Source organism: Ochlerotatus camptorhynchus, unplaced genomic scaffold (genome assembly GCF_037179485.1).
Source record: "Ochlerotatus camptorhynchus isolate MF236.1 unplaced genomic scaffold, CSIRO-AGI_Acam_v1.1 ptg000344l, whole genome shotgun sequence".
Classification (NCBI taxonomy): Eukaryota; Metazoa; Arthropoda; class Insecta; order Diptera; family Culicidae; genus Ochlerotatus; species Ochlerotatus camptorhynchus.
The window spans coordinates 508,375-534,837 of NW_027040832.1; the positions used below are offsets into that span (position 1 = coordinate 508,375).

The following is a 26,463-nucleotide window of genomic DNA, read 5'->3' on the forward strand; positions in this document are numbered from 1 at the left end:
AAATATTTTTGTTTCGACGGTAATTTTTTCTGCGTGTAGAATGAACATTTATATTTTTGATTTAAATGAACAAAATTCGGTTCCGTGTATTTTATATTTTATTGCAATACCTTCGTGGACCTTTCATAGCATCGTAATGTTTGTTTACTTTGCACGATAGGTAGCCGGTTTGACTGTTCAATAGGTAGACTTGGCTTCACTCTTGGCGTGACTCATTATACACCGACTCTAGGTAGTCCCAGTTTCCCTCGAAAATGCGAACTTTGTAGTAATTATTGGGTATTTTGCGGTTACCGTGTATAAGCAATACGGACAAAAATCACGGTAAAATCACAAACGATTTTCGCAACACGCCTGTCCTCAACACAAACATCCTCGGGGCAAAAACATCGCCGTCAATTTTTTTGACATTTAGGTTGTTCCTCTTCTTTCTTCTTGGTCGGGGAGAAAAAGAGTTACTTCGCCAGCAGCGGAGGAAAAAGTCTCGCGGAAAAAACGCGACGAAATCTGTGCAAATTGTGTTAAAAAGTTCCAAATTCGGACTCAATTCGTTGAGCTTTGTATTGCGGAACATTAGTGAGTAGAAATAGTGATAAAAATCGCGGAAGCGTGAAAATCAACGTTTAGGAACAGCGTTAACTGGAAAGATGCAAAACGTGGAACTCGTAGTGGAGCGAAGGCTTCGGCCAATCTTTGGTGAGTGGGAAATCGGTGATAATAGTTTTTTTTTGTGAATGAGAACAGTGCAGGTTGGTCAAGTTTGAGGTCTAGAAATCCGGATAGGATAAGGTATTCCCGGAGTTTTTTTTTTTATTTCGGAAGGACCATTGAGTTTTCTGGTCTTTTTTTTTGCTAATTATCGTGCGATGATTTTTTGTTGGTCTGAAAAGTATTGGAAGAAGGGAAAGGGGATGCAAAATAGTGAGGTTATTGTTTTTCTCAATCACTCACCGGCGGCTTTTGGATGGGGAGCGAGAAAGAGAGAAAGGATTGAGATAGGGTTGTCAGCCTGATGATGGTTTGTTTTGTTTTAGAATCGATCGAGATCGGCAACTACAAAAAGGCCCTGCAGGATGTAGAGAAGGTGTTGAAGAAGAATCCAACCATCCAGTGTGGTCGGGCGCTGAAGGCCTGGGCCTTCATCCGACTAGGACGAGATGAAGAAAGTGCCTCCCTGATCCGGGCTCTAGAGCAGGAAACTCCAACGGAATCTACAACGCTGCATGTAATGACCCTGTGCTACAAAGAAACGGATCAGTTGGATAAGATTTGTCAGCTTTTTACCAGTGCCTCGAAGCAACTGCCAGGCAACGAGGAGTTGCTTTCGCAATTGTTTATCGCCCATATGAGAGTGAACGATTTTAAAGCGCAGCAAATGGTAGCCTTGCAGCTGTATAAGCTTAAACCTAGGAATCCGTTCTATTTCTGGGCTGTGATGAGTGTAGTTCTGCAGGCTTTGCGTGGACCCGATGCCAAGGATCAGCAGAAGTCCAGTCTTTTGCTGTCGTTAGCCCAGCGGATGGTCGATAAGTTGATTGCGGAAAATAAGCTCGAAGCTTCGCAGGAAGTACAGTTGTATTTGCAAATTTTGCAGCATCAGGAGAAGTATCAGGAGATGTTGACTTTCCTGGAGGGACCAGTGTGCACTAAGCTGTACCCTGGAGCACCGGCGTCGATTAAAATTGATCTGCTGAAAAAGCTGGGAAAATGGGCCGATTTGAATCAACTAATGAAGCAGTTGCTCGCGGAGGAGTAAGTAGCATTGATGGGATAATCGGAAAAATGACGCAAGAAATGAATTTGGAAACTATTTTGCAGCTTCGATCGGTGGGATTATTTCCAGGAATACATCCAATCAACAATGGAACTGATCAAGAGTAAGAATGAGTCACCGGATACGGATCATACGGTCGATTTGTGCCACGAGTTTATTGCTGGAGTATGATATTGATTTTTTATAATATCTGAACCCATTTTAATCTTTCTATTTCGAATGGCAGATTATTGAAACCCAGCCACGTAAGAATCGGGGTCCCTATTTGGCTCGGCTGGAGCTGTCTCGGCTGATGGTGGAACACAAATTCGAAAAAGAGCAGCTATTTGGTGAGCTGACAGATCTACTGTTGGATTATTTCCGCATGTTTGGGGATAAAACGTGTTGCGCCAACGATTTGAAACTATTTCTGGAATACGTGGAACCGGCGAAACGGCCCGGCTTTGCTGCCCAGTTAATGCAGGAATGTCGAATCAATCCCGTCACGCTGCCAAGTAGTGTAAGTTCTAATGGGATTTATATCGGATGAATTGGTGTTTAGGTAACTGTTCTCCGATTTCCAGAAAGAACATATGCAACGACACATTTGTTCGCTACAAATTGCGCGCTTCTGTGGAGCCCATGCGGCACTAAGCGAAGAACATTTGTCGGCTCTTTATACGGCATTAAGTTTGCACTACGAGCACGGTTATAACACGTTCGGACAAGGACTGCTTCCTACGGATATGGGGCCCTCAGATCCCTATGCTCTGTTGGCAGGTAGGCATAGTTTCCTTCAACTCAGATTGCTCTTTAGTGTTTCCTTATTTGCTTTTAGTCAACATCATGTACGACCGAGCCTGGAAGCTGCAGAGATCGGAACCGCTGGTTGAAGCTCTCTGCTTATTGAATCATCTGCTCTCGAACAGCATCAACAACTTCCACGGCAAACTGCTCAACCTTCAGCTGTATCATCGGTTAGGTTTGGTAGAGGCTGGCCACCGAGCGTACGAATCACTTGACGTCAAACACATTCAGTTGGATTCGCTCGGCTATCTACACTGCAGTCATCTTTGCAATGGAGGATTCCCCGTCTTGGCCAAGCAAATCTTCGATCAAACGCTCAACTTCTTCATCAACGATCACCAGAACAGTGTCGAGTTTCTGAAGACGTCGTACAACTTTGGTTCGTTCTCGAAGCTGATTGAGTTCCTCGACTTTAGGGATCGTCTCTCGAATAGCCTGCATTTCACGCTTATTTCCGTCGAGGCTTTGCTGTTGGAAATGGTATGCTTCAGTGGTACGTTGACCCAGAATCTCTCCGCCTACCGACTGATGCGGGTAAAACCGCACGAAGACCGGATCAAGTGGGACGAACTGAGTGACAATCGTGATTTGACGATATTTGTCCATTGGGATCCGGTGGTGGACTATTCGAAGGTGCTCCCGCCGGAAGGTGCCGAATCCGTACTGAAAAATAACGAGAACTATGCCATTGTGCTGGAGTCGAAAAGCGTTGAACAGCTGCGCCAGGAATGCCAAAAGGAGAGCTATGTGCAAGAGGTAGAACTACTGCAGCTGCGGTCTGGCATGTTGAGGCTGGTTTCCTCATTCGTTGAGCTGTTTACCAAGGGATCGGACGAAGAGTACCAAACGGCGGTGGATTTGTGCCGCCACTGGGAGGAGCTGTTCGCTACGGTACGCTCCAAGAACCGACTGCCTGCATGCGAAAGATTTCTAGTCAATTTACTACCGTCACGACTGCATTCAGTGCTGGAGATGCCGTACGAAAGCGTATTCGTGAACCTGGGTCGGTTCTTGCTGGCGCTGTGGAAGGGCGAAAAGCACGATCTAATACGGTCCGGAGCGGAAGAGTGCGTGAAAAACGTTAACGAACTGTTTGCGTTGATTGCGAGCTCCATCAAAAGCTACAACGGTTCCGACGATTTGCTGTGGAATCGAAAGAAAGTGCATGACACGGTTAATGCATGCATTGAGGTAACCATTGGTCCCCCCTCCCCAATTGAAACATTCTCTAAACTAACCGATCTTCCCGCAGACTGCCTCGCTGGTGCTATTCGTGTTGACTGTGTGCTACGATAAATACTCGCAAGCGCCGGCTCCGCAGCCAACGCGGAAGGCCAAAAAGAAGGACTCCGATTTGAACAATCACGAGCCGACGGTTGTTCTGATGGTGGATAAAAATCGACTCCTGCTGGTGACGGATGTGCTGCGGGCTCTCAAAACCAACCTGACGGAGTGTGAAGCTGTGCTTTGTAAGTATATGGTACTTGACCATGGTTTCTCGTTGGGAAATCATATCATTTGAAATGAGCTATTCTCTATCGAACGAGCGTTGGTCCGCATAAGTTTCTTATCTTACGCTTTCACGGAGTCAGATGATACGTTTCAGGTGCGAGCTGGTAAACGCAAGGCACTACAATTAACAGAAGTTCAAACATGTCAACCAGGAAAAGCTTTCTGTTGATCATAGACGTAAAGCTGGATATTCCCGCTTGCGAGTTGCTGCTAAAAAAAAGCGACTTTCTCAATTTTCAAAATGTCTCTATTGCAAATTTCACGAATGTGCAACTGTTGCTATGATAGTGTAAATTATCACAGATTGTATACGAAAAGCGCTTTCCCTAACACAGATTTCAAAATCGAATTCGGTCTCGCCGAGCCAGTTCAATCACCGCGTGTAGTGAGTGGTGATGTCCGGTTGTCATCAGCAGCAGCAGCAGCAGTGCTTTCGGCGCGTGGCGTTGTAAGTACACAACGAAAGGCTCCTCGCAAGCAGCGAGCTATCAAAGCTGCCCTCAAGAACTCTCGATTCACCGAAGAAGGAGGAAGAAGCCGCACCGCTACTGATCGGATTTAGTTGCTCGTCGTGAGCCGCTGTGGGCTATCTGTACCAAGCGTCTCACCCTCGTTCCAAACAATTTACAGCTCGCCAGACTTATCGGTGTTGAACACCCTAATAGCCACCGGTGGAAACTAACGATTTTAAATTGGCTCACTACTTAACTAGCCTATTGGTCCCAAGTACACCATTCTAGTCGAAATTCTAGCACTACACTATGTTTGTTTTGATTCGCTATGAAAGTTTAACCGATAAAATGAGGGGTTCGTGGATTTTTCTATGTTTCGAGGGGTGCATCGATTAGTTTGCGACCGAAGAGAGTACCAGAGCTGAGCCAAAAAGTTTAGCACGTTTCTTCGGGACCTTTTAGTCTTAGAGTTACCTCTATGGTACATCGTAGTACTATTGCAAGCTTGTACCTCAAATTGTATTAGCTACTCTTACTTGCTGCAAAAAAATTATTTCTCGAATACTTTTTCGAAGGGACGTATCTGCTTTTGTAAACAATGCATTTGATCGTCGATTTGGTGTAACTAGTTGCTCGCCCACGCTTACCCATACCTGATAGTGGTGTTAGTATGCGTGGGCAAGCATCTAGTTATGCCAAATCGATGATCAAATGCATTGTTTACAAAAGCAGATACGTCCCTTTGAAAAAGTAATCGAGATTTCTTTGTTTATCATCGACGATAATATAGACGTTGAAAACACCCAAAGTATCCTTGCTCAATGCTCATTTGTATGGATTAATTCTATGAGACACACAACATGTGTGTTCAACCGAGTAGCGTCGATGTTCGATTTCCACTTGACACGGAATATGCTTCGCCGAAGATTCTCTGCCGAAGGCGCTTGATACCCAACAGCTAAGTGTAAAATTTAAGACTTATAAATTTTTAGTAACTTGACAATGCTTTCCAAGTTATTTTCGTTTGTAACTGTAGTAACTGTAGTATATGTATGTCGTCTGTATGATCTGTACTTTTTTACAACACATCATTGGGACTATTTCTAGTCTGTTGATGCAACCATAACAAATAAACAAATAAACATAATACAAACGAGGCTACACAAAATAATGTTTCATAAACTGATTATGTATTGTAAACAAAATCGACTGAAAATCAAAACAACATTTCTCGGTAAAATTACTAAACTTCCTTTGTATGAGATGAATTATAAACTTGCATTTTATTTAATATACATCATTTCCGCATTCGCTCTATTCAGATAACACTTCTGAAATTTGTGAGTTTGACCAAGGAGTTTGACAGAACGACCAGCACCAAATTATCCGGGTACACTTGCAATATACACAGGCCTATTCTGCGCGGCGTGTGAGGTGAGGTGACACGCTCTCACTTGTGAAGTGACAATTGTCACCTCGGGTGAGGTGACTCTCCGTGCAAATCAAATGGAGAGTCACCTCACCCGAGGTGACAATTGTCACTTCACTGTCACTTCACCTCACACGCCGCGCAGAATAGCCCTGACAGGAGTTGTTAAGTTGCCCCCGGGTTGGTGAAACCGCATGGTTTTAAATCTGTGTTAGGAAAAGCCCTTTTCGTAGTCAATCGGTGATAATTGTCATTATTATAGCAACAGTTGCACATTCAATAGTGACCTTTTGAAAATTGATAAAGTGTTCATTTTAGCAGATTCGTAGATGATATTCCAATCGATTGGCTTGTTTAGAATAAATATCCATCCGCTATTCCCCCTATTCTGCGAGTCACGTGACTCTCTCTCACCGGTGAGGTGACAATAGTCACCTCGTGTGAGGTGACTCTCCATTTGATTTGCATGGAGAGTCACCTCACACGAGGTGACAATTGTCACCTCACCGGTGAGAGAGAGTCACGTGACTCGCAGAATAAGGGGGATTGATAGAGTTATAAGTGGTCAAAACCTGACCACTTTTCGTAACTTGGTCGATTTTGGTTTTTTTTTTTAATTGCACCCGCAATATGTTGCCGAAAGACGTAATCCTATAGGATACGTATACGTCAAAAATACTCTAAAGAGCGAAGAGACATCGAATAATTTCACCAAAAGAAAGTTAAAAGTATTCTGGAGGTTGCGCTAAGTTCTTTCTAAAAGGCGATTTGTTGTTTGCTTCTGTTCCGTGCCGGCAACTCTCTTATTTCTTCAGTCTGTTGTTATTTCCCCAACGCCAGCCGCTTGGCCTTCTCTTTTTTCTCAAATTATGTTGCATGCTCAGCTTTTTTTAAATTTCAACATAAATCTACATCTACCATTCACAGCGTCCTGGGAGCTTCCTCTGCTGTCGGATTCGCTTGCAGCCGCCCTCGAACAGATGTCGCTCGGTGCCAAGAGCGAAAGTGCCGTCCGGTTGAAACTGATGGACACCCACCTGGGTGAGATTAAGGAACTGAAAAAGTTGTTAAAAGACAAGTTGAAGTTGATCAATAAATCGATTTAATGGTAGTAAAACGACAACGGACAAACTAGTAAGCCAGTAACCAATAAATGACCAGGTAAGGGTAACAATTTACACAAGCCTAGAAGTGGACTGCTCAAGAGCCACCGGGAATGTTTTTCGTTCGATTGATTGATATTTGTGAGACTTCAGTCGTTGTAAGCGCAAAAGATAACGTCGACTGGTAGTTTAGAGTGTAAGAAGAGCTGTCCGTGTCCTGTGACAGTCAGTTTTCATCATCGCCACAGCTATTATTGCACTTTCTCCCATTGCAAACCCTCACACCGAAGATGGCCTCTGTAGAAACGCACTGCGTAGAGTTTAAGATCACAAGTTACAATGCGCATTTTCCTTTCGAGCAATGACTTATTTATTTTCCTTTGATTTTAAACGAAATCGCGCAAAAGTAGGATTGTTGTAAATTAGTTGATGGATGTTTTTTTTTACCGGAATAGCTAGATTTTGTTCACTAATCCCGAAGTATAATGGCGAGCATGCAGCAATCAAAACTGTTAAGCGCTTGAGATTTGAAATTGCATTTTTTGTACTACCCATAATCGCGTAACAGTCCCATATGAACACATGCAAAGATGGAACTGATATGCAATTATGGGCAATTTGGTTGTGTGACTTCCCCCGAAAAACCATTTAGTTACGCGGAATCAGTTTCGTTGATAGTTTTTTTTCCTCGAATCGACCGTTTCTCTGAATTGCAAAACATGTAAGAACGAGCAGCGACTTCAATTTTCTTTCGCTCGTGTTTTGTTATGAATAGTTCGATGAAACGTTCCATTCGGGGAAGAGTCGTACAGTCGTTTTTTTTTTGTTGTTGTTGCGGAACTCTCCTCCTCTGGTACACATCCCAGTGCAGTTGCAGTTTACCTATACCGTAAGAAAGACGTAAAAAAACCTACTAGAATTACGATCTACTATTATTATATGAACAGTTTTATATAAGTTGAACTATTTCTAAGAGGTGCAGCACATGTGAGAAAATCGATTTGCGTAAGAAACTCAAAAAGATTAAAATTAAACTTGTCCTCGAATGAAAATAAAAAGCGATGATTTTTATTCTTGATCAGTTTTGAAGAACCAAATCACTCATGGTTGAGTTGCTAGGTCGCTTGGATGGGTCAAGTTTGTCTGCTCTCGACTGCTCTTTCGATCAATATTAAGGTCCCAAATAACTGTGCCGAATTTGAACAAGTTTGCTTATGCTCTGAATTCCGCGGAATTTTAAAGTTAGTATGGGAAAATGTATGGGTAACTGGACGAAACTACTAAATTTTGACCAAACCTGAGATTTAAATTCGAAAAACTATACAGAACATTTTTCAGCAAATCGATCCGACTTCTGTGCATGAGCATGGATCGCACGCGATCGAGGTCATCCCGCCGTAGCAGAAGGGAATCAATATAATTAATAATAAATGTATTAGAATATTTTAACTACAACGAACTCTCCAAATCAATCAAAGAAAGATGTCCAATGATGCGGATTTATACACTATGAATTCAAACTACAGCATCTTTGAATTTCCAGAAATGAATAAAATAAAAACAATAATTTCTAACTCTTTAAACGCATCTCGAAACGAAAGACATTTTGTACGAACGCTTGTATGAAAAAGTTTTTCGTTTCATGATGCGCAATGTGGCCCCAGGCTGGCTTTGTGAACTTTGTGAAACATGTTCAAATGACCTGGAATCCACCCACTACAAAACATTTAGCTCAACAGGTTTTTTCTATTCATTCTGCCTTCAGCCAATCCGAACAACAGTACAATAGTTATGTTTATTTTATTTTTTTGCGGCAGGCGTTTTCATCATTAGCGCCCGGTCATTCACTCCAATCAGCCAAGTAATAAGCCATCGCATTGCGCTTTCCATCACGATCACACCATCATGTGTTTCATAAACGCACCACTGCCGTGCAAACAAAAGCCTGGCTCATCATCATCAAATGCGATTGATCGGATTGATAAACCAACACAAACCGGCGCTTACCAAAATACCAACTTTTGTGAAATGGGTATTCAAATTTTTCGAAAACCAGAGATCGAAAATATCAGTGAGAAGAGATTTTTTTTAACGTAGGACTTACGTCTTTAATTTCTATGCTGGGGGTCACATAAAAAAACCAAAATTCAGACATAGGGTAGAGCACTACTTCGTCGTAATCGCCCATTTTCGTTCTATCGACCAGAAAAGATCAATAATCTCAATGATTTCACCGTGAACAAATCAAAAATAGGTTTGTTCCGATGCGTTAGTTCATTAGCTACAACACTCGCTACAACATAAATCCTATTAGAGCGCATTGTATGAATATTTACGCTCATTGTTCTCAAAACAAAAGAAGCACTCCTAGCGAATCCCCTTTTTCTACGTTTATCCGTAGGACGAAGAAAATCTAATGGCGTTTCAATGCGTTAGGATGGAATTGAAACTCGTAAGACGAATTTAGAAGCAAGAAGCAGTGTTAATTTTAAACAATATCTCAACAATTTGTCACTCTTTATCAAATACAACGATACGTATGGAAAGGTGAATAAATTTAGAAGTCATCTTTGATAGAAATATTCCATTTTTTGTTCAAACCCGTTCAGAAAAGAGAGGTAAAGTGCGGGTTGTGCTTAGTAGGACGGAAATTAGATCAAAAACCCTATAACGAAAAATCCCAAATACGGAAGTAACAATAGAGTGCAAATCGAACACACGACACATTGTGCAGGCTCACATGAGAAAGCTCACCGCTCGGTTGACCGTTCACCATTTCACCAATGAATGGAAGGGAGGAGAAAGGCAGCGGTAGTAAAAATACTTGCCAAATCGTTTTCTTCGTCATTTACTTTCGAGCAACGGACGGATAATCGTCGGACACAACGTATGCACCCACATCGACAAAAAAAATACTCCAAAGGGAGTAGTTCGCTATTCTGCAAGTATAAAACAGACTGTAATTCAGTGAACGTGATCAGTTGCAATTCGAAATGAAGAGCATTACCAACGACAACATCCTTCGAACGTTACACAGCTGAGTTTGACTACAATGATCACCTGCGTAATGCTGCTGCCAGGAAATCCAATTGAGCACGCTGTCTCTGGAGATACCCAAGTACACCAGTTTGTTCGCTTCGATCCAAAATGGCAGTTTCATTTGCGACGGAGATGGTTTGGTAGGACCCTGAAGGTCGTGGACATCGGAGGCTCTCACTATCAGCCAGTGTTGGGAAAATATCAAAACATCAAATCTCACCAACGCCCAAGATCACGCTTGATTTTCGTAGACAAAAATCAACAAGCAAACTACTGCGGTTGATTTTGCAAGCTGTGATATCGCAGCTCGGAATATCAAGCTAACAAAACTCACCAACTGCAAATCTCACCAAACTGTGGTGAGATTGTGTTTAATGATTTTTGCTTTATACCCGAATGCAACCGAAACTTCCATAACGGCTTGCAGCAGTCCCTTCGCGTCTGCCATCGGTGAAGATTAAAAAGAGATAGCAAACTATGCTTTCTCTTTCTAAAAAAACGATGTGCAATGGAATCATTTTTGTGTCAAGTCAACTCTCAGCTTGATTTTTGCACATTGTGAATAGTCTCGCAATATCAAAGGAGCTTGTAAAATTAACATCAAGCATGATATTTTGTTCCAAAATCACGCGTGATATTGCGAGCGCATGAGAGCGGAAAAATATCAATTGATTTCTGATTTTGCCAACACTGCTATCAGCTTTGGGTCATTGAGTCTCTGTGAAAGAATAAACTTACGTAAATCATCCAGCTCTAAACCTTCTCGATGACGTCAATTGGTAGCACGCTTATGCATTTCGTGTTAGTTCTCCATCCATTGAAGCAAATACAACAGCAATATCAAACAAATAGCACCAAAAGGCAACAGCGATTAGTACCTATTCGTTCCAAGAACTTCCAACTCCAACAACGCTTTCGATGGACACCAGGAAAAAAACAGCAAACGGTCCTTTTCAGGGCCACCATTTGAAAAACAAAAGGCCCTGTTCAGGACAAACAACCAACAAACAAACGGCCACCAATTCAAATATAGGAGTTAAGATAATAGATTTTCAAATTATTAAAAGAATTAAGAACAAACACGTTTGTTCCGACCACTCACGGCCTTTGCGCTACATATTCCAGATCTTAGATGTGAAGTATTCATCACCTATTTCTCTTACCATCGGCCTATACTTACTGATATAGGTAAGTAGTAATATCATCCTTCAGAATTTAATGTCACAAACAAACTTTTAAAATTACAGGTATCATAATCACTATTTTTCATCAGCTAAACGGTAGCCGTCCCAAACGATCCAAGACACCAGAAAAAAAAAAACAAATAACGGCCCTTCTCACGGCCACCATTCGACAAACAACCGGCCCTTTTCAGGAAAGAATTAAAATAATAGATTATCGATCAATTAAAAGAACTAAAGGCTCAACATATTTGTTCCGTTCACTAGCGGTCCTACGTCAAGCTTCCGTTCGTGCCCCTAGGCACATACCATTGTACTTTTTTTCTTCCTTGATTTGTTTTCCGTGCTGAGCATCAATGCTACCAACGCCAGGGAGGCAGCTCCCACACCTTGACCCTACCTATCGACTCATCAACCCATGAACCAAGGACCAACGGCTTTACTTCCCTTGGAAGGAAGCGTGATCAGAGGCGCGGTGCCGATTGGGATTAAATCCAGGCCTGCTGGGGTGAGAGATTATCACGCTTACCACTACACCACCGGCGCCGCTGAATAGAAACTTTGTTCGAGGAAAGAAATTCTATTGAGAAAAGCTACCATGATAGTTGTCGGAATCCAAGCGACATATACAATACACAGCAAAAAAAAATGTAATATCGATCAATGTAATTCAAGCTGATGTATAAAATAATTATGTAATAGCAAAAAGCAGTTACAATATTACATCAATGGATGTAATTTTGTTTGCAAAATCGATGTACATCGTACAACGTTATATTACACAACCGATGGATTGACCTGGTTGCAGCAGTTTGGATGTAATATTCAACAACTTTTTTTCTGCGTAGCACTGCACTTGGGTGAAGGTGGAAGCAGCGCATAGAAATATGAGCAAATACACAAACCTTTCTTCTGAGGTTGTAATATTTGCTATCAAATTCGTTCGAAGCGTTTACTTTTGAGCAGACAATTGTTCCTGTCTCATAGCGATCGTATGAGAAAATGGAAAAGTTGCCAGTCTGCTTGATATGATGTCTTCGATTTTAGTCACTTGAAGGTGTCACCTGGGACGAGCTAAGATATAATTGTTGAAGCAAGATAGACCGTTAGGTATCGAATGAACGTTGAGCGACCAAATAGGTTCCTCATTATCAGTGGGCTATATTGGTTCCACTAGAATGCATACACGTTATCAGTCCCTTACGTTCTCACTATCGCACAGATGGAGTGACCGTGTGCGAATAGTCTTTTTTCTCCGATCGACTCCCGATAGATCAAATGGTCAACCATAAACAGAATCAGCTGTAGGAGATTAGAGTAAAATAAACCGTTGCGCTTTACACATTGTCAGAGCGCGTTTGATTATCCGCAATAAATTTTCGTTGTAGTGTTCGCGTTAGGAATAAAGTGTTTTATATTCTTATTAAAATACTGTGTTCTGTGTTGTAAATGCGAATTTAAGTGTTGTGTCCGAAAAGTCAGTTTTACGCGCGAACACATCTTAAGGATATAGGTCAAAGTCCCGTGTCCTTAGTTTAGTGCATGTCGTATTACTCCATCCCGCATAAACAATAACCATTAGAGGAGCCTAACCACCAATTCGGGATATCATCTCAACTTTATGTGGTATGGTCGTACCATCTATGACGTTGTTAGTGTATGGTACCCGTTTATTAGGGATCACTATTGAGGTTTTGATACAGTTGTCATTCTTGCCTTCATCGCAAGGAATCGATTCTAATTAAAAGGTCCCGCTATTTATACCCTTCGAAGAGTTAGAGCACCCTCCAAAGGCCCCTTTGTCAGTCAAAATTGGAATCTTTAACGACAAAATTAAGCAATGACACTGATAATGATCATGCATCAGAACCTTAGCCTTAACCATTTCAAACTAGGGAACAACAAATGGAAGATTAGGAATCACATAGATGAAGACTAACTAACTCATTTTTTCCTTCAAAATCATCCTCGGTGAACAAAGTCGAGTCTTGTCACTATCAACAAGGCATAAAAATTAACAAGGACTAAGATGTGTTTTTTTGATTACTGAAAAATCCTGTTCCCCTAGTTTGAAGTAGTCAGAACTAGGAATCGGTGGTAGATCTTAGATCCCGTAACGTACCCCGAAAAGGTGATCTGCCCACGCTACGGGGCAAAATGACAAGTTTAAAAGACACATCTCTGAATTTTTGGCAGCTGACTCAGCATACATTTATCAATTATTGTCTCAGTATTAGGCAAATTTGGTTGATTTTACAAAAAGTTAAAGTAATTTAAGGAGAACCCGTCGAAAAACCTTATTTTCTTGAAATAAAATGATCATAACTTCCTGAAATTTTGCTCATTTTTAGTCGCAGTAAGGATCATTCATATGCCACTAATTTTACTAAAATTCGTCCACATGGTAAAAAGTTGAAAATCGAGCGTTTTACTAAAATAAATCTATCTTCATACAGGCTCTTCCAATAAACATCAAAACTATAGGAATGAATCAATAAACATCTGTTCAACCCTCGGTTCAACCACCAGCCGCGAAAAAGTATGTCTATTCACCATGTATAAAAAAAAAATGTCCGCTAGAGTGTACGATCAGTTTTGAGATACAAAGTATATCATAACAATTAAGGCTGGTAAGTTACTGTAGTAGATGGAGCACCTAGGTAAAATTTAAATGTAATTTATTTTTAATTTGGAACAAATAATGTTTTCGGTCAACTTTACGTGGAATATATCGTGAATTGGTAATCATTAATTTACATGCCACCTATTCGCGATATACTCCACGTAACGTTGACCGACAATACAAAACCATCCATGGACCTTACTGACTACCGTAACCATTACCATTAAAATTCTCAAACCATAAGTAAAAAGGTTCTAATATAGATTCTTTCCGAAAATCTATGGAGAAAACAAGAATTTTGAATGGTAATGGTTCTTAACAACCCATTGTTTGTAGGGTTCACTTCTAAAACAACATAATACATAAGGTTAAAACTTTATCACACAAACGTTCATGTAAAGTTCCATAACCATTTCAGTTAAAGTTTAGCAGGGATTATAAACAATTTTTAACCATTTTCGGTAAGGTCAATTTATGGTTCGCGTTTATGCGGGCCACCAACTAGCTGCTGATAGCTTTCGCCATCCAGGACATAACGTAGCTGCTCAATTTTCACTAATTTTAGATTCACTGCGCAAAAGTCTTCAAAGTGCGCCTTGAACGTACCCAGTTTCTGGCAGATTCCACTCATCAGAGGAAAACCAGTTTACACATTCTTTGACAACTCCATATACAGCATGCAAAAATGTGCTATCTACCCAGTCACTGAGTAGCCTCAAAAAAGCGTAATAGCCGAAATTTCCCGAACTCAATATACCCCCCGGTTGTCGTAATCAGTCATAATCTGTCAGTCAGTCGCTCACCTCATCAAACGGAAACAAACACAATCAAAAACTGCACTCATTTTCTCACTTTTTTCCTCGGTCATCGATGTGCCTTGGTAGTAGAGTGCGTGTGAGTGACCTGTTTAAAGATCCGCGAAACTGATCCGTCGATGTTGAGCGAATCATTTTCAGTTCTTCGAGACGTTCGGTTCTATCCGGTAGTTCCTGGTGTGGTTAGCGATCGTTGTGCCGTGCCGTCGTGTGTTCTTTCCACGGGAAAAAGCAAAAAAAGTCATCCATCCTTCAGTAGCAGCAATTTTTGCTTCGTTCCGTGTAGAGGAGATTACTCAGCAGCCAAGCCAGCCAACTTCACAAAAATCTCGACGTCGTCCTTCGTTCTGTGTCGGGTCAGTCAGCAGTTCCGTGTGTCGTCGCGGCGGGTCAAGAAAATTTCTCCTTCAAATTTTCCAGCGTTTGCTCTATCTCGTCAAGCCGCGCGACGCCCATGTGCAATTTTTGGTGACCTTTTGCCAAACAGGAAAAATAAATAGCCCCGATTGCTTCAATTCGTGGCAATTTTGTCGTGGCGGGTGGCGTTAATTTAATATTGCGATAGTGCGACAAAGTAGCACTACTAACCAGAAAGAAGGAGGAATCCTGTGTGCGTGCGTGTGTCCACTGGTGCATTGATTGGGCAGAGAAGAGAGAAGCCTTGTGTAATCCTTTCCTGCTGATAATAGTGCGCTGGGTCGTTTGTGAAAGATCCGAATCGTTGGCAAGTGGGTCGACCTCGGAGGAAACAAATCAGTTTCGGTGACTCATTGCTGCTTGCGGTGTTCCAGTTCCGGTTTGGCAGCTAAGTCTACTGGCCAGCGAAAATGTTGATTAAGGAGTTGTAAGTAAATTGCTAACTTTTGTTTGTTTGTTGAAGGATATTTTGTCCGTGGGTCACTCATAAAATTGCTACTAAATTTCTGCAATCGTGTATTAGCATTGTTAATGGGTTTTAGCTGTAAAACTGATTTTCAGGAAATTTTGATGCTTGAGGTGCCCTGGTTGAAAGTGCAAAAAATTGATTTTTCATCCTCTTCTACCCTACCGAGAGAAAAATGCTAGCCAAATCGTTCTGAATGCTCGATTTGCCAGTGCTGCCAAACCAGCTGGTGCAGTTCCACTGCATGGAAATTCTGTCATTCGCATTACAATTTCATAGATTCAACGATGTTGGTTGATCGGTTATCTTCATTTAAGAGACTTTCAACTAAAGATTGGGTAATTCGTGCTTTGTCCGTGGATGAGATTTGAACTCGTGACTTTGGCGTGCATGCATGTTAACCCCTCCAAGAGAATTGTTATAAGATAGATCCAAAGGAATTATATGGAGATGATTATTTTTTTACTGCAGGGAAATCACGTCAGAGTTTCCTAGGTATGAGTTGAATTCCAAAATAGTCATAACTCAGAACTTCTGCGTAGAGTTCTATGGGGATTATTTAGTGGCCATGAACCCATCATCGGCTGAAAATCACTTTAATAAAGTTGAAAAAAAAATTTTTTATGGGGATTGTGAGGAGAATTCCAACATCATTTTGAGAGAAAAATCAGATTTAAAAAAAAAACAACGGAACTTCGAGCAGAATAATATTGAAACTCCTAAAAAAATTCAGATGATAATCCCATAATTTTGTGGACAATTTCAAGAGATTTTTGAGATATTAGCTTAGAATTTTTTAGAATATATCAATAAATTTCTAGAAGCAATCAGACGAAGTTTTGTGGAGAATTTCAAGGGATTTTTGGAAGAATACTTAGGGAAGGTACAGGAAAATTCTGAGAACAGTTTCAAGATAATTAGGAACAGAATTCTACACTGATAAAATTTCAGAGATTGTTTTTATGTGTCCCACACATGAACCTTTGAATTGTGATGAACAAATTATATTTATTAGCGGTGCCGGTGGTGTAGTGGTAAGCGTGATTACCTCTCACCCCAGCAGGCCTGGGTTCAATCCCAGTCGGCGCCGCCGGGAGGTTCTGAGGCATAACATCTCTGATCACGCCTTCCTTCGGAAGGGAAGTAAAGCCGTTGGTCCCGGGTTCATGAGTTGATGGGTCGATAAGTAGGATCCAGGTGTGGGAGCTGCCTTCCTGGCGTCGGTAGCATTGGTGCTCAGGAAGGGAAACCAGATCAAGGAAAAAAAAATTATATTTATGTGTCGGACACATACTTAATATGTGTACACATAAAAGCCATGTGCAACCACACATACTATTCATTTGACTCATAAATTTCATGTGTGCTTCTGGGTGGATTCTGTTTATGTGTAGCCACATGAAAATCATGTGGAATTTCACATGGAAATTCGTCAATAAAAATGTGTGGAATTTTATTAGTGTAAGATAATTTTGAGGATTATTATAAGAGATTATTAAAACGAATTATAAATCCAAGCCGAGTACTTGCGAGAATGATTAGCAATTGGAAGAGAGTTGTTCCTGTTGTTCCTGCAGCTCCCGGGCTGGCCAAAACCATGTGACACCTAGAAACATTAACAACTCCACAACAAGTTGAATGGTAGTCTGATCGAGTACATCAAAACATGTCCCAGGAAAGGCATCCAAGTCTCACTCAATTCTGGAAGCTCTTAAGGATGTGGCCACACTTGAACATGTGCCCTGTGATGAAGTGGTAATCTTCTTCTGGTGCCCTCGAGGAAGTGGTAATTTTCTTACTTGGGCCAATACTCATCATGTGACACGTCAATTCACATGACAATCAAAATAATCAAAATCATTGTATGTCCTGGATCATATTTGCTGTATCCGGACATGTCCAGTAGATTGTTCCACTTGTTCGCAATGTTCTCAGATGTTCGCTCCCTGTGAAAAAATGGGGTTGTCTTTGCTAATAATCAGCTCATTTTCTTGACGCAGGGCTTTTGTGAATAAATTGCTTTTTGGCACATTTTTCGCTTTAATCATTCGTAAATCATTCCGTATACACTACCGCAAACATATTTAACATAGCTTCCGTAGGATCTCAAAAATAAGTTCTCTTGAGGTACTACATGGCTATAATTCTTAAATTTACAAGCATGCACCAAAACTCACGTGCATTTTCCAGAGTGCACCCGCAGAAGTTTCTATTTACCCCCCCCCAGTTACATAAGAATTCAAGATGAAGATCAATTGAATTGCAAGATAGGTATCAAAATCATCGGTGATCAAATTGAGTATCATACTGGTTACAGCTGAAAATGCTTGAGTACCTCCGAAATATCCAGAATGTGATGTGAGCCAAAACAAAATTTCTCGATTTCCCTGGGCATAGACTATGGTTGTACTTGCCACACAATTATACATATGCAAAAATGGTACAGGCATCGAAAGCTCTCAATTAATAACCGTGGAAGTGCATCTAGAACACTAAGTTGAGAGCACGCAATAAGCTAATATGCGATAAGCAATAAGCTGCACGCAGAGAAATGATTTTTAAATTCAAATTGATATATTTTTGGCTCAGGGCCTAATATATGTTTGGTATTGATTCAAATATATTATTCGGTTTATTCAAAGAAAAATATTTTTGAATCAACAAACCGGTTGTAGAGTCAAAAATCTGTTTGTTGATTCTAAAAACCATTTTGTTGATTCTAAAATATGTTTTGTTGAAATAGTGGAACTATATGTTTGAATCAATAACAAAATACATTAGGCCCTGAAACAAAAATCCATTTTTCTGCGTGTGGAAATGCGAGGAAGAAGAAAGAAGAAGGATCCACGATTGGTTGTGTTGGTCACACTCGGACATTATACGGGGTCTCCTGAGTAGTAGGTAGAATATGGTAAGAAATTTAGCATGACATACCACATTGGCCAGACCACGGGTGCCCCGAGGATGGGCCAGACGCGGATGTATGATTGTACCCATCATGTTATCCATAAAATGATGAGAATTCTTGAACAAGGTGGTTACATCTGGTGCCCTCGGAGTAGTGGTCAGAATATGACGTGAGTAAAAGTAAATCATGTAACATATCAAATCAAATTCTTCACTATTGATTTAAGGATTCTGGAATTTAAATTCATAAGAAGGGTTGGATCTCACTATAGATGAATAAATCCAAGCTTTTTTTTTTTAAATTAAAAAAACAGATAATGATGCATGCCTTATGAAGTTGCGGATTAATCAACATTTATGTACACCCTATTTTTCTTCATCAAAAGTTATAACATACTAGCTGAGTGTGCCCGGCCTTGCTCGGGATTCAATATTAGCTTGAGTTTATGCGCCAATTAAAAAAAAAGAAGCATTCCCCCCCCCCTCTTCTTATCTAAGAGGCTACCCCCTATCACCTCAACATGCCAAATTTGGTTCCATTTGCTTGATTAGTACAGAGAGGGGAGGGGTCTCGAACCATCATAAGAACCTTTTCGTGCCCCAAAAACTCCTGCATACAAATTTTCACGCCGATCGGTTCAGTAGTTTCCAAGTCTATAAGGGTCAGACAGACAGACAGACAGAAATTCATTTTTTATATAGATACTAGCTGAGTGTGCCCGGTCTTGCTCGGGATTCAATATTAGCTTGAGTTTATGCGCCGATTTAAAAAAAAAAGCATGCTATATTGTACGTAGCCCCCCCCCCCCCCTATTATCTAAGGGGCTACCCCCTATGATTATTTCCTTATACCCCCCCACTCGCCCCCACATGCCTAATTTGGTTCCATTTGCTTGATTAGTTATGCAGAAATTTCTGTTTCATTTGTTTGGGAGCCCCCCCTTACAGAAGGGGGAGGGGTCTCGAACCATCATAAGAACCTTCCACGGCCCCAAAAACCCCTGTATACAAATTTTCACGCCAATCGGTTCAGTAGTTTCCGAGTCTATAAGGGTCAGACAGACAGACAGAAATTCATTTTTATATATATAGATATACTACCCATAATCGCATATCAGTCCCATCTTTGCTTGATTTCCTATCCATATGGGACTGATATGCGATTATGAGCAGTATAGATATAGCCTATCATGATAAAAATTTTCTTGTCGATAAATATTATAACATGTTATAACTCTGCCGTTTGAACTAGGTATGACATTCTTAAATCTTCAGTTGGAGGAAATTGTTAGCGCATTTTACATCGGGAAGTTTTGGCTCTTTAAAGTCGTAACCTATTTTTTAAGCACCCACATTAAAATCATTTTCTCGTGACTTCTGTTAAATCTAAACGATGTCGCATAATTGAAATTCGAATACTGTAGAACCCCGTTAGGTTGAAAAGCTAAAATTGCAAGCCGTTTAGCTCACTTAAATTTGTTTAACTGATACCCCTACACAGGTACGTAGTGTCATTGTCACCTATGTAATGGTACCAGATAAACAAATTATAAATGAGCGCCGTTTAAATGCAATTTTAGCTATTAGATTCCATTGGAATTATTATCCATGTTTCGTTGCAGTTCTCATCAGAATTTCTCTTTGATTAATCGATTGATGAATAATTAAGATATATTCAGCCGTAGGTGATCGTTAGGTGTAGTTTCAGTATTGCAGTCATAGGATAGAGCGCAGTTTTGTCGTAATCGCCCATTTCCGCCCATTTTCTATCAATCATCAATCAGAAACGATCAATAATGTCAATGCTTCACCGTGCTCAAATCAATAATAGGTTTATTCTGATGCGTTTGATCATTAGCTATAACATAAATCCTATTAGAGCGCATTGTATGAATATTTACGCTCATTGTTCTCAAAATAAAAGAAGCGCTCCTTGCGAATTTCCATTTTCTACGTTTATCCGTAGGACGAAGAAAATCTAATGGCGTTTCAATGCGTTAGGACGGAATTGAAACTCGCAGGACGTATTTAGAATCATGAAGCAGTATTAGGTTTTAAACAATATATCAACAATTTGTGATTCTTTATCAAATCCAACGGTACGTATCGAAAGGTGAATAAATTTAGAAGTCATCTTTGACAGATATTCCATTTTTTGTTCAAACCCGTTCAGAAAAGAAAGGTAAAGCGCGGGTTGTGCATAGTTGGACGAAAATTAGATCAAAAACCTTATCATCATTAAGTTTTCCTCATGGTTAATTCACTTTGCATGCTTTTTCGAATGCTTCTTGAAATTCCTTCCAATTTGTTTTTGAGTTCCTTTGAATACTACTAATAATATCCATAAAAGTCTCTTCAGATCTGAACGCCTGAAGTGTTTCAGTCAAATCAATGCTGAGTAGGGTTTCACTTTTTAATATTTAAAAAAAATACATTAACACTTCTTTATAAAATGGGTAAATGGTACTCAAAACTAAGAAAATGTTTATTTATTAAAATTTTACCTATTGTTTGAGAAAAATTAGCTCTACCAAAAATTTGAAAAATAATACTCTATTTTAATTTTAGTTTTTCTGACCCCACTAATATGTGTTCGTTTTCTTTGACTTCGATCTCAGATAAGTTTATCTCAAGTTGAGAATAAAAAAAAGTATTTCGCTTTTCGACACGAAGCTTAAATTAAATTTAAAGCTCGCTCCATGCACTAAGGCCATAGAGGTAACTCTAAGACCACTGGGTCCCGAAGAAAATCATTATTATTTTTGGCTCACTCAGTACCAGAACAACGGTCCCAAGCAGTCCCAAGCTATTTCACTCACCCCTGCATGTTCTGCATGAATCCACACACCCCTGATGTTATCTGTCAAACTTTCGTAGCGAATCAAAATAAACATAGTGTAGTAATAGAATTTCAACTAGAATAGGGTGCGTTAATCGTTTTCTTGGGACCAATAGGCTACTAAAGTGGTGAGCCCATTTAAAATCGTTAGTTTCGTATTGATTGTTGCTAAGGCCGCTAGCACAAGAAGCATAAGAAAGAATAATAATCCTTTTAAATCTTTTGTCAGCTTGGCTTCTCGCATTCAATGTGATGTAAATGAGATGTCGACGGAGTATGACGTCAAATTCCGTCATCAATTTAAACAACGGAGGAACGAAAGAGACGACAAATTCAGTGGGCCTAATTTCAATAATTTCATTTAACCGTAATTCCAAATCTTTCTCACTCATCTTTAAGATGGAAGTTTATGGTATACTTTGGTGCAATAAGACCATTGTAAAAGCGCATGGGTTTCGTAGAACATAAGCAAATATTTTCAAAAAGGGGACTGACAACGTTGGGTCATTTCTGTATAATATCATACGAGAAAGGCACTTATCATCTGTAGGTGGATTCATCACAGTTTATTTTCTATTTTTGTCCTGAATTTGCTCAACACGAATGATATTGACGATGAGATTACCAATACGATTATTGTCAGTTTATTGATTGAGCTACATATTGTAATAAAAAATATGATGCAGTTTGAATGCGTCCCAGCAAATTTGTAAATAATTCCTAATGTTTTGGCATCGCTGCAATGAGTTGATTCCGAGAAAAAAATGACATTACACGATGACGGCCGACCAGCTCACGCGATGACAGATCGCATGATTTTTCACCGTTTCTTCTTACTTTTTTTCTTATTTTCTGTCAACCGCGCCGCACCGCACCGATCCGGCCTTGAATTCAGCGAAGCAAATCGGAGCTGTCAAAGTCAAATTACACTCTCGGTAACTCGTGCATGTGTGTGAGTCTTCTGATGCGAGAGGATAGTCATTGTGTTTCGCGAATAGACGTGAGTCCCAGGACGTGAGTGACCCAGCCGTACGGGAGTGTTTGTACACCCGCGCTTGCATAACGGTAGTATGTGTGGCCGATGAATGAACACAAGTAAAGTTGTTGTGTGGGTAGGAATGGAAAGAACGTATCCGCCAAACCACTCGTATTCAAAGGATAACAGTGCGAAGCAAGGCAGCAAAAAAAAAAACATGAATGGAACGATCGCATGAGATTGCGAAAAGGATGAATATTATTTGATTGCGATGGAGCCGTTCTTGATTGGGAATCGCTGCCGTTGGTCATGTTGATGTAGGATTCGTATTGATGTCGGCAGTGTGCTTTGGGATTTTCTAAACCTGCTTCGTTTGCTCAGCGTGTTTTTGAGCTTCGCGAGATTTAAGGACTCAGCTTTACTCTAGCTTTCGAATAGAGCGAGAGCATAACTATTACATAATGCTGACTTTAGGATGTTGTAGGTGTTGGTGATTATTATAGGCAAAAAGAGATGCCCAAACGAGCAGATCGATTAGTATGTGGAACGCAGTAACGAAAACTATGCTTTTATGCAATTTGGAACGAATTCGGTAGCTGCCTGTTTTATTCAGTTTGTTCAGCACTGGACTTTATTTTTAGCGTGATTGAATGGATCTTGCTATTCAAAAACAGTTATAATTGCAATTGAAAAAAAAAAAAATAAAAAACAAATTTAATATCCCATCACTCAGCGTGATGTATCGGTCAAAAATTGGAATATGTACATATGCACATGCACAAAACCGTTTTTTCTCCTTTGGATGCAAATTGATTTTCGAAAGAAACAAAAATGCATTTCAGGGGACCGTGGTGTTGTCGACAAAGCGATCATAGTGGAAGGAGAATCACATCTATCTATGAATAACAGTGCATATGCAAGCCGTGTATTGCAATGGCATATGGAGGTAGATGCGGGGTACAATCAACCGAAAACATTAGCGAAAGGACAGGCGACAACGGAAACAAACAAAAAATATCCCCAAAGAAGCGCAAATGTTGACCTTGACCTGGAAATGTATGCATGTATTTTTTTTTTATAATTGATGTCAATTAATGTAACATGCCGTCTCCTGGGTTGCGGTTGCATGATTGAGAAATTAGTCGGAAATGATTTAGGGTGGAAAAAGTCTGTCGATCGGTTTTGATAGCAAATGCAAACCTTATCTGGGTCAATCGAAATCCGTTTAGTCAGCGAATTTTTGATGGTGGATGTACTGCATGGCAACAGAGAGCCGGTTAGGCAGCCGAGTTGTTGAATGAAGCTTCTGAACTCCACCCCGGTTGATGCCTATTAGATTAGATAATGTAGGTGGGCTTTCAGTGGTATAATACATCATTTACATTGCGTTGAACAATTCTCGCGTCACTTTTCAAATAGACCAATGTAACATATCCACCATTTTGAGAAAATTGAAGTTGAAGTTCGACAAATTATTATTTTAACTGTTTAGAAACAATACATTTTGCAATACCATTTTTAATGTAGTCAGTGAATAATAACGTTGAAAATTCATTAGAAACGGTAAAATCACAGTTTTACTTTGAATTTCATGCTACAATATAAAAAAAGCCACATAGGACGTTTTGACTAGTTAAGTTGCACATCGGACATGTTACATTGGACGATTTTTCTCAATGACATAATCAATTAGTGTTACATTGAACGATTTGTTCTACATGATACTAGATTCCCTTTCACAGATGTCAAAGTAGAGTACCTATCTTTAGATTGGCCCCGCCTTTAGAAAAGGAGCACCAATCATGTTAGGCAGTCCGAATGACCGAAGTAACAAACGTGTACCCATCATTTCGAACTGTACATTGGAAAATTTTTGACCTATGATTATCTTGAATAAATGAAAGTAAATTTGTATGGATCTTTTTGTATCACATACAATGCTAGAAGAGCAATAGTTTGTATCGCTTGACTCATTTTGTTTACATTTGTTACATTGGTCTATTTGAAAAGTGACGCGAGAATTAGTATGTGTACCTGAAAGAATGGGTGCGTTAGGTTAATTACTAAGCTGACCTTGACTGATGAGTTAATTTATTAGTTTGCTTGCACTAAATACCCAAGAGCTGATTGGATTTCGGCTCCGGTTCTATTGTGAACAAACGTAGGTTTGGCTGATCAATTTCTGGCTAGCGTTCTTGTGATACGCGTTGCAAGATAAGATGCTAACTTCCTCGTATTTATCGTGCTTTAAGGTATTTTTAAAATTTACCATCACGGGGATTTCATGAAAAAAAAGCTCGCAACGGCTTCCTCTATCCTGATATGGATCACTCTGTCATCCATTCCAATGCTTCGCTTCTTCTACACAATTACAGCTCAGCCACTCTTTCTCAAATCGATCATGTTATTAGCCAGAACAACCGCAGTTTGGACCTTTGTTTTGTAAGCGCCCAGGACATAGCTCCTTTCTTATGCGAGGCACCCACTCCTCTGGTGAGACTGGATCGAGTCGTAGTATCGCCGAGTTACTCTCCAGTTTAGATTGGGACGACTTATTGGACACCGTTGACATTGAGTCCGCCGCTCAAACTATTTCCAATGTCTTGGCATGTGTCATTGACAGACATGTTCCACCATGGCATACGAGCGAATTTCGTCGACTGAAATCCAGAAAGAGAGCCGCTCTTCACCATGCACCGCACGCTATCCCTTCAACGTCACTATGTCAGGATCAATCACGAATACAAACGAGTTGCGAAACGGTGCTTTCTTCAGTATTGACGTGGATTGCAGAGAAAGCTTAAATCCCGTCTCAAGCAGTTTTGAAAGTTTGTCAACGAAAAACGTCATGAAGCTGGTCTGCCGTCGGTTATGATACATAATGGTAACGTGGCCTCATCTACGCAAGATATTTGTCAGCTGTTCTCTGAAAAATTTGCTACTGTCTTCACGGACGGGAGACTGAGTGACGACCATGCCCGACTGGCTGCCAGTTACGTACCACTCTTTGGCCAAACCATGAGCAGAATTAACATCAATCCCGAGATGTTTTCCAGGGCTTCCTCGAAACTCAATTCGGGTCCTGACGGAATTCCATCGGTTCCACAAAACGCAGTTGGACAGCTTGTTGTCTCCACTGCTGCACGTTTATCAACGGTCCGTGGTTGTCGGCGTTTTGCTTTCCAGTTGAAAGCTAGCGCACATGTTTCCAGTACACAAGAAGTGCAAAAAACAGGACGTTGGCAATTACCGTGGCATCACTTCGCTTAGTGCTGTTGCTAAATTGTTCGAACTCGTTGTTTCATGTCTAATAGCTCCACTGCCACTAACTTGCTGTGCCTTACTTGCTACATATCCAATAGTATGTCGGATCGTGCTCAGACGGATGTCATTTATACTGACTGATCTGCTACCTTCGATAAAAAAAAAACCGCAAAACTGGACAGGCTTGGTATCCACGGCCGCCTTTTGCAATGGTTTCAGTCGTACCTCACCGATCGCTAACTTACTGTTGGTGATCACCAGTCCCGTAAGTTCGCTGCTACGTCCGGCATACCCCAGGGTAGTCACTTGGGACCGCTGATTTTCCTGATTTACTTCAACGGCGTGAATCTGGTAATTGAGGGACCTCGATTATCTTACGACGCAGATGACCTTAAACTCTTCCTTCTAATTCACTCAATTGAAGACTCAGCTGAATGCTTTTGCTGATTGGTGTATTCTGAATCATATGCTCGGTTATCTCTTTTTCGCGCAAGAGACTATTATGTTCAAGTTTATTTTGTTAGGCACTGACACAAGGGTTTATCTTCAGGATTGCCAAATGCTTCACGGATATCTACTGCCTTAAATCATTGTACTGCTCCTTGTCTCGCTCCATATTAGAAAACTGCTCGGTTGTCTGGACTCCCCACTACAACAACGGTATCGAAAGAGTTGAGCCTGCTCAGCGACGGTAACTGAGATATGCTCTAGGTAAACTGCCGTGGACGGATCTCTTCCGGTTGCCTAGCTACGAAAGTCGTTTGCAACTGATCCATCTGGAGCCCCTGACGGACCGAAGAGATACACCAAGGGCATTGCTAATTGTGGATATTTGGCAAGGACACACCGATTGCCCTGTTCTCCTCAAGCAAATTGACAT

The 26,463-nt window shown here is 40.6% G+C and overlaps 2 protein-coding genes across 3 annotated transcripts in view; both read left to right on the forward strand.

Moving 5' to 3' along the window:
• Positions 1-435: 435 nt before the first annotated feature.
• On the forward strand, positions 436-7,070 carry psidin (phagocyte signaling impaired). Its single transcript, XM_065231179.1, has 8 exons — positions 436-696; positions 1,035-1,752; positions 1,819-1,939; positions 2,001-2,273; positions 2,338-2,533; positions 2,592-3,751; positions 3,813-4,029; positions 6,881-7,070. Exons 1-8 carry the CDS (start codon positions 648-650, stop codon positions 7,057-7,059), a joined length of 2,913 nt encoding a protein of 970 aa, XP_065087251.1. The 5' UTR covers positions 436-647; the 3' UTR covers positions 7,060-7,070.
• A 7,765-nt stretch (positions 7,071-14,835) lies between these two features.
• The window catches only part of vib (phosphatidylinositol transfer protein vib), an 80,449-nt gene continuing 68,821 nt past the window's right edge, over positions 14,836-26,463 (forward strand). Inside the window, exon 1 of one of the 2 annotated variants that reach the window (XM_065231206.1) lies at positions 14,836-15,558. In XM_065231206.1, coding sequence (XP_065087278.1) covers positions 15,542-15,558 — 17 coding nt within the window. In that variant the 5' untranslated portion in view covers positions 14,836-15,541. The remainder of the gene's footprint in view (positions 15,559-26,463) is intronic. The other variant, XM_065231205.1, reaches the window with a different exon arrangement.

What these genes read in the sequence shown, in the direction of transcription:
- psidin (XM_065231179.1), top strand. Translation starts at nt 648, where the DNA reads ATGCAAAACGTGGAACTCGTAGTGGAGCGAAGGCTTCGGCCAATCTTT. An exon ending in CCGTCACGCTGCCAAGTAGT is followed by an intron (nt 2,274 to 2,337) that starts GTAAGTTCTAAT and finishes TCCGATTTCCAG; the next exon opens with AAAGAACATATGCAACGACA. An exon ending in GGAGTGTGAAGCTGTGCTTT is followed by an intron (nt 4,030 to 6,880) that starts GTAAGTATATGG and finishes TACCATTCACAG; the next exon opens with CGTCCTGGGAGCTTCCTCTG.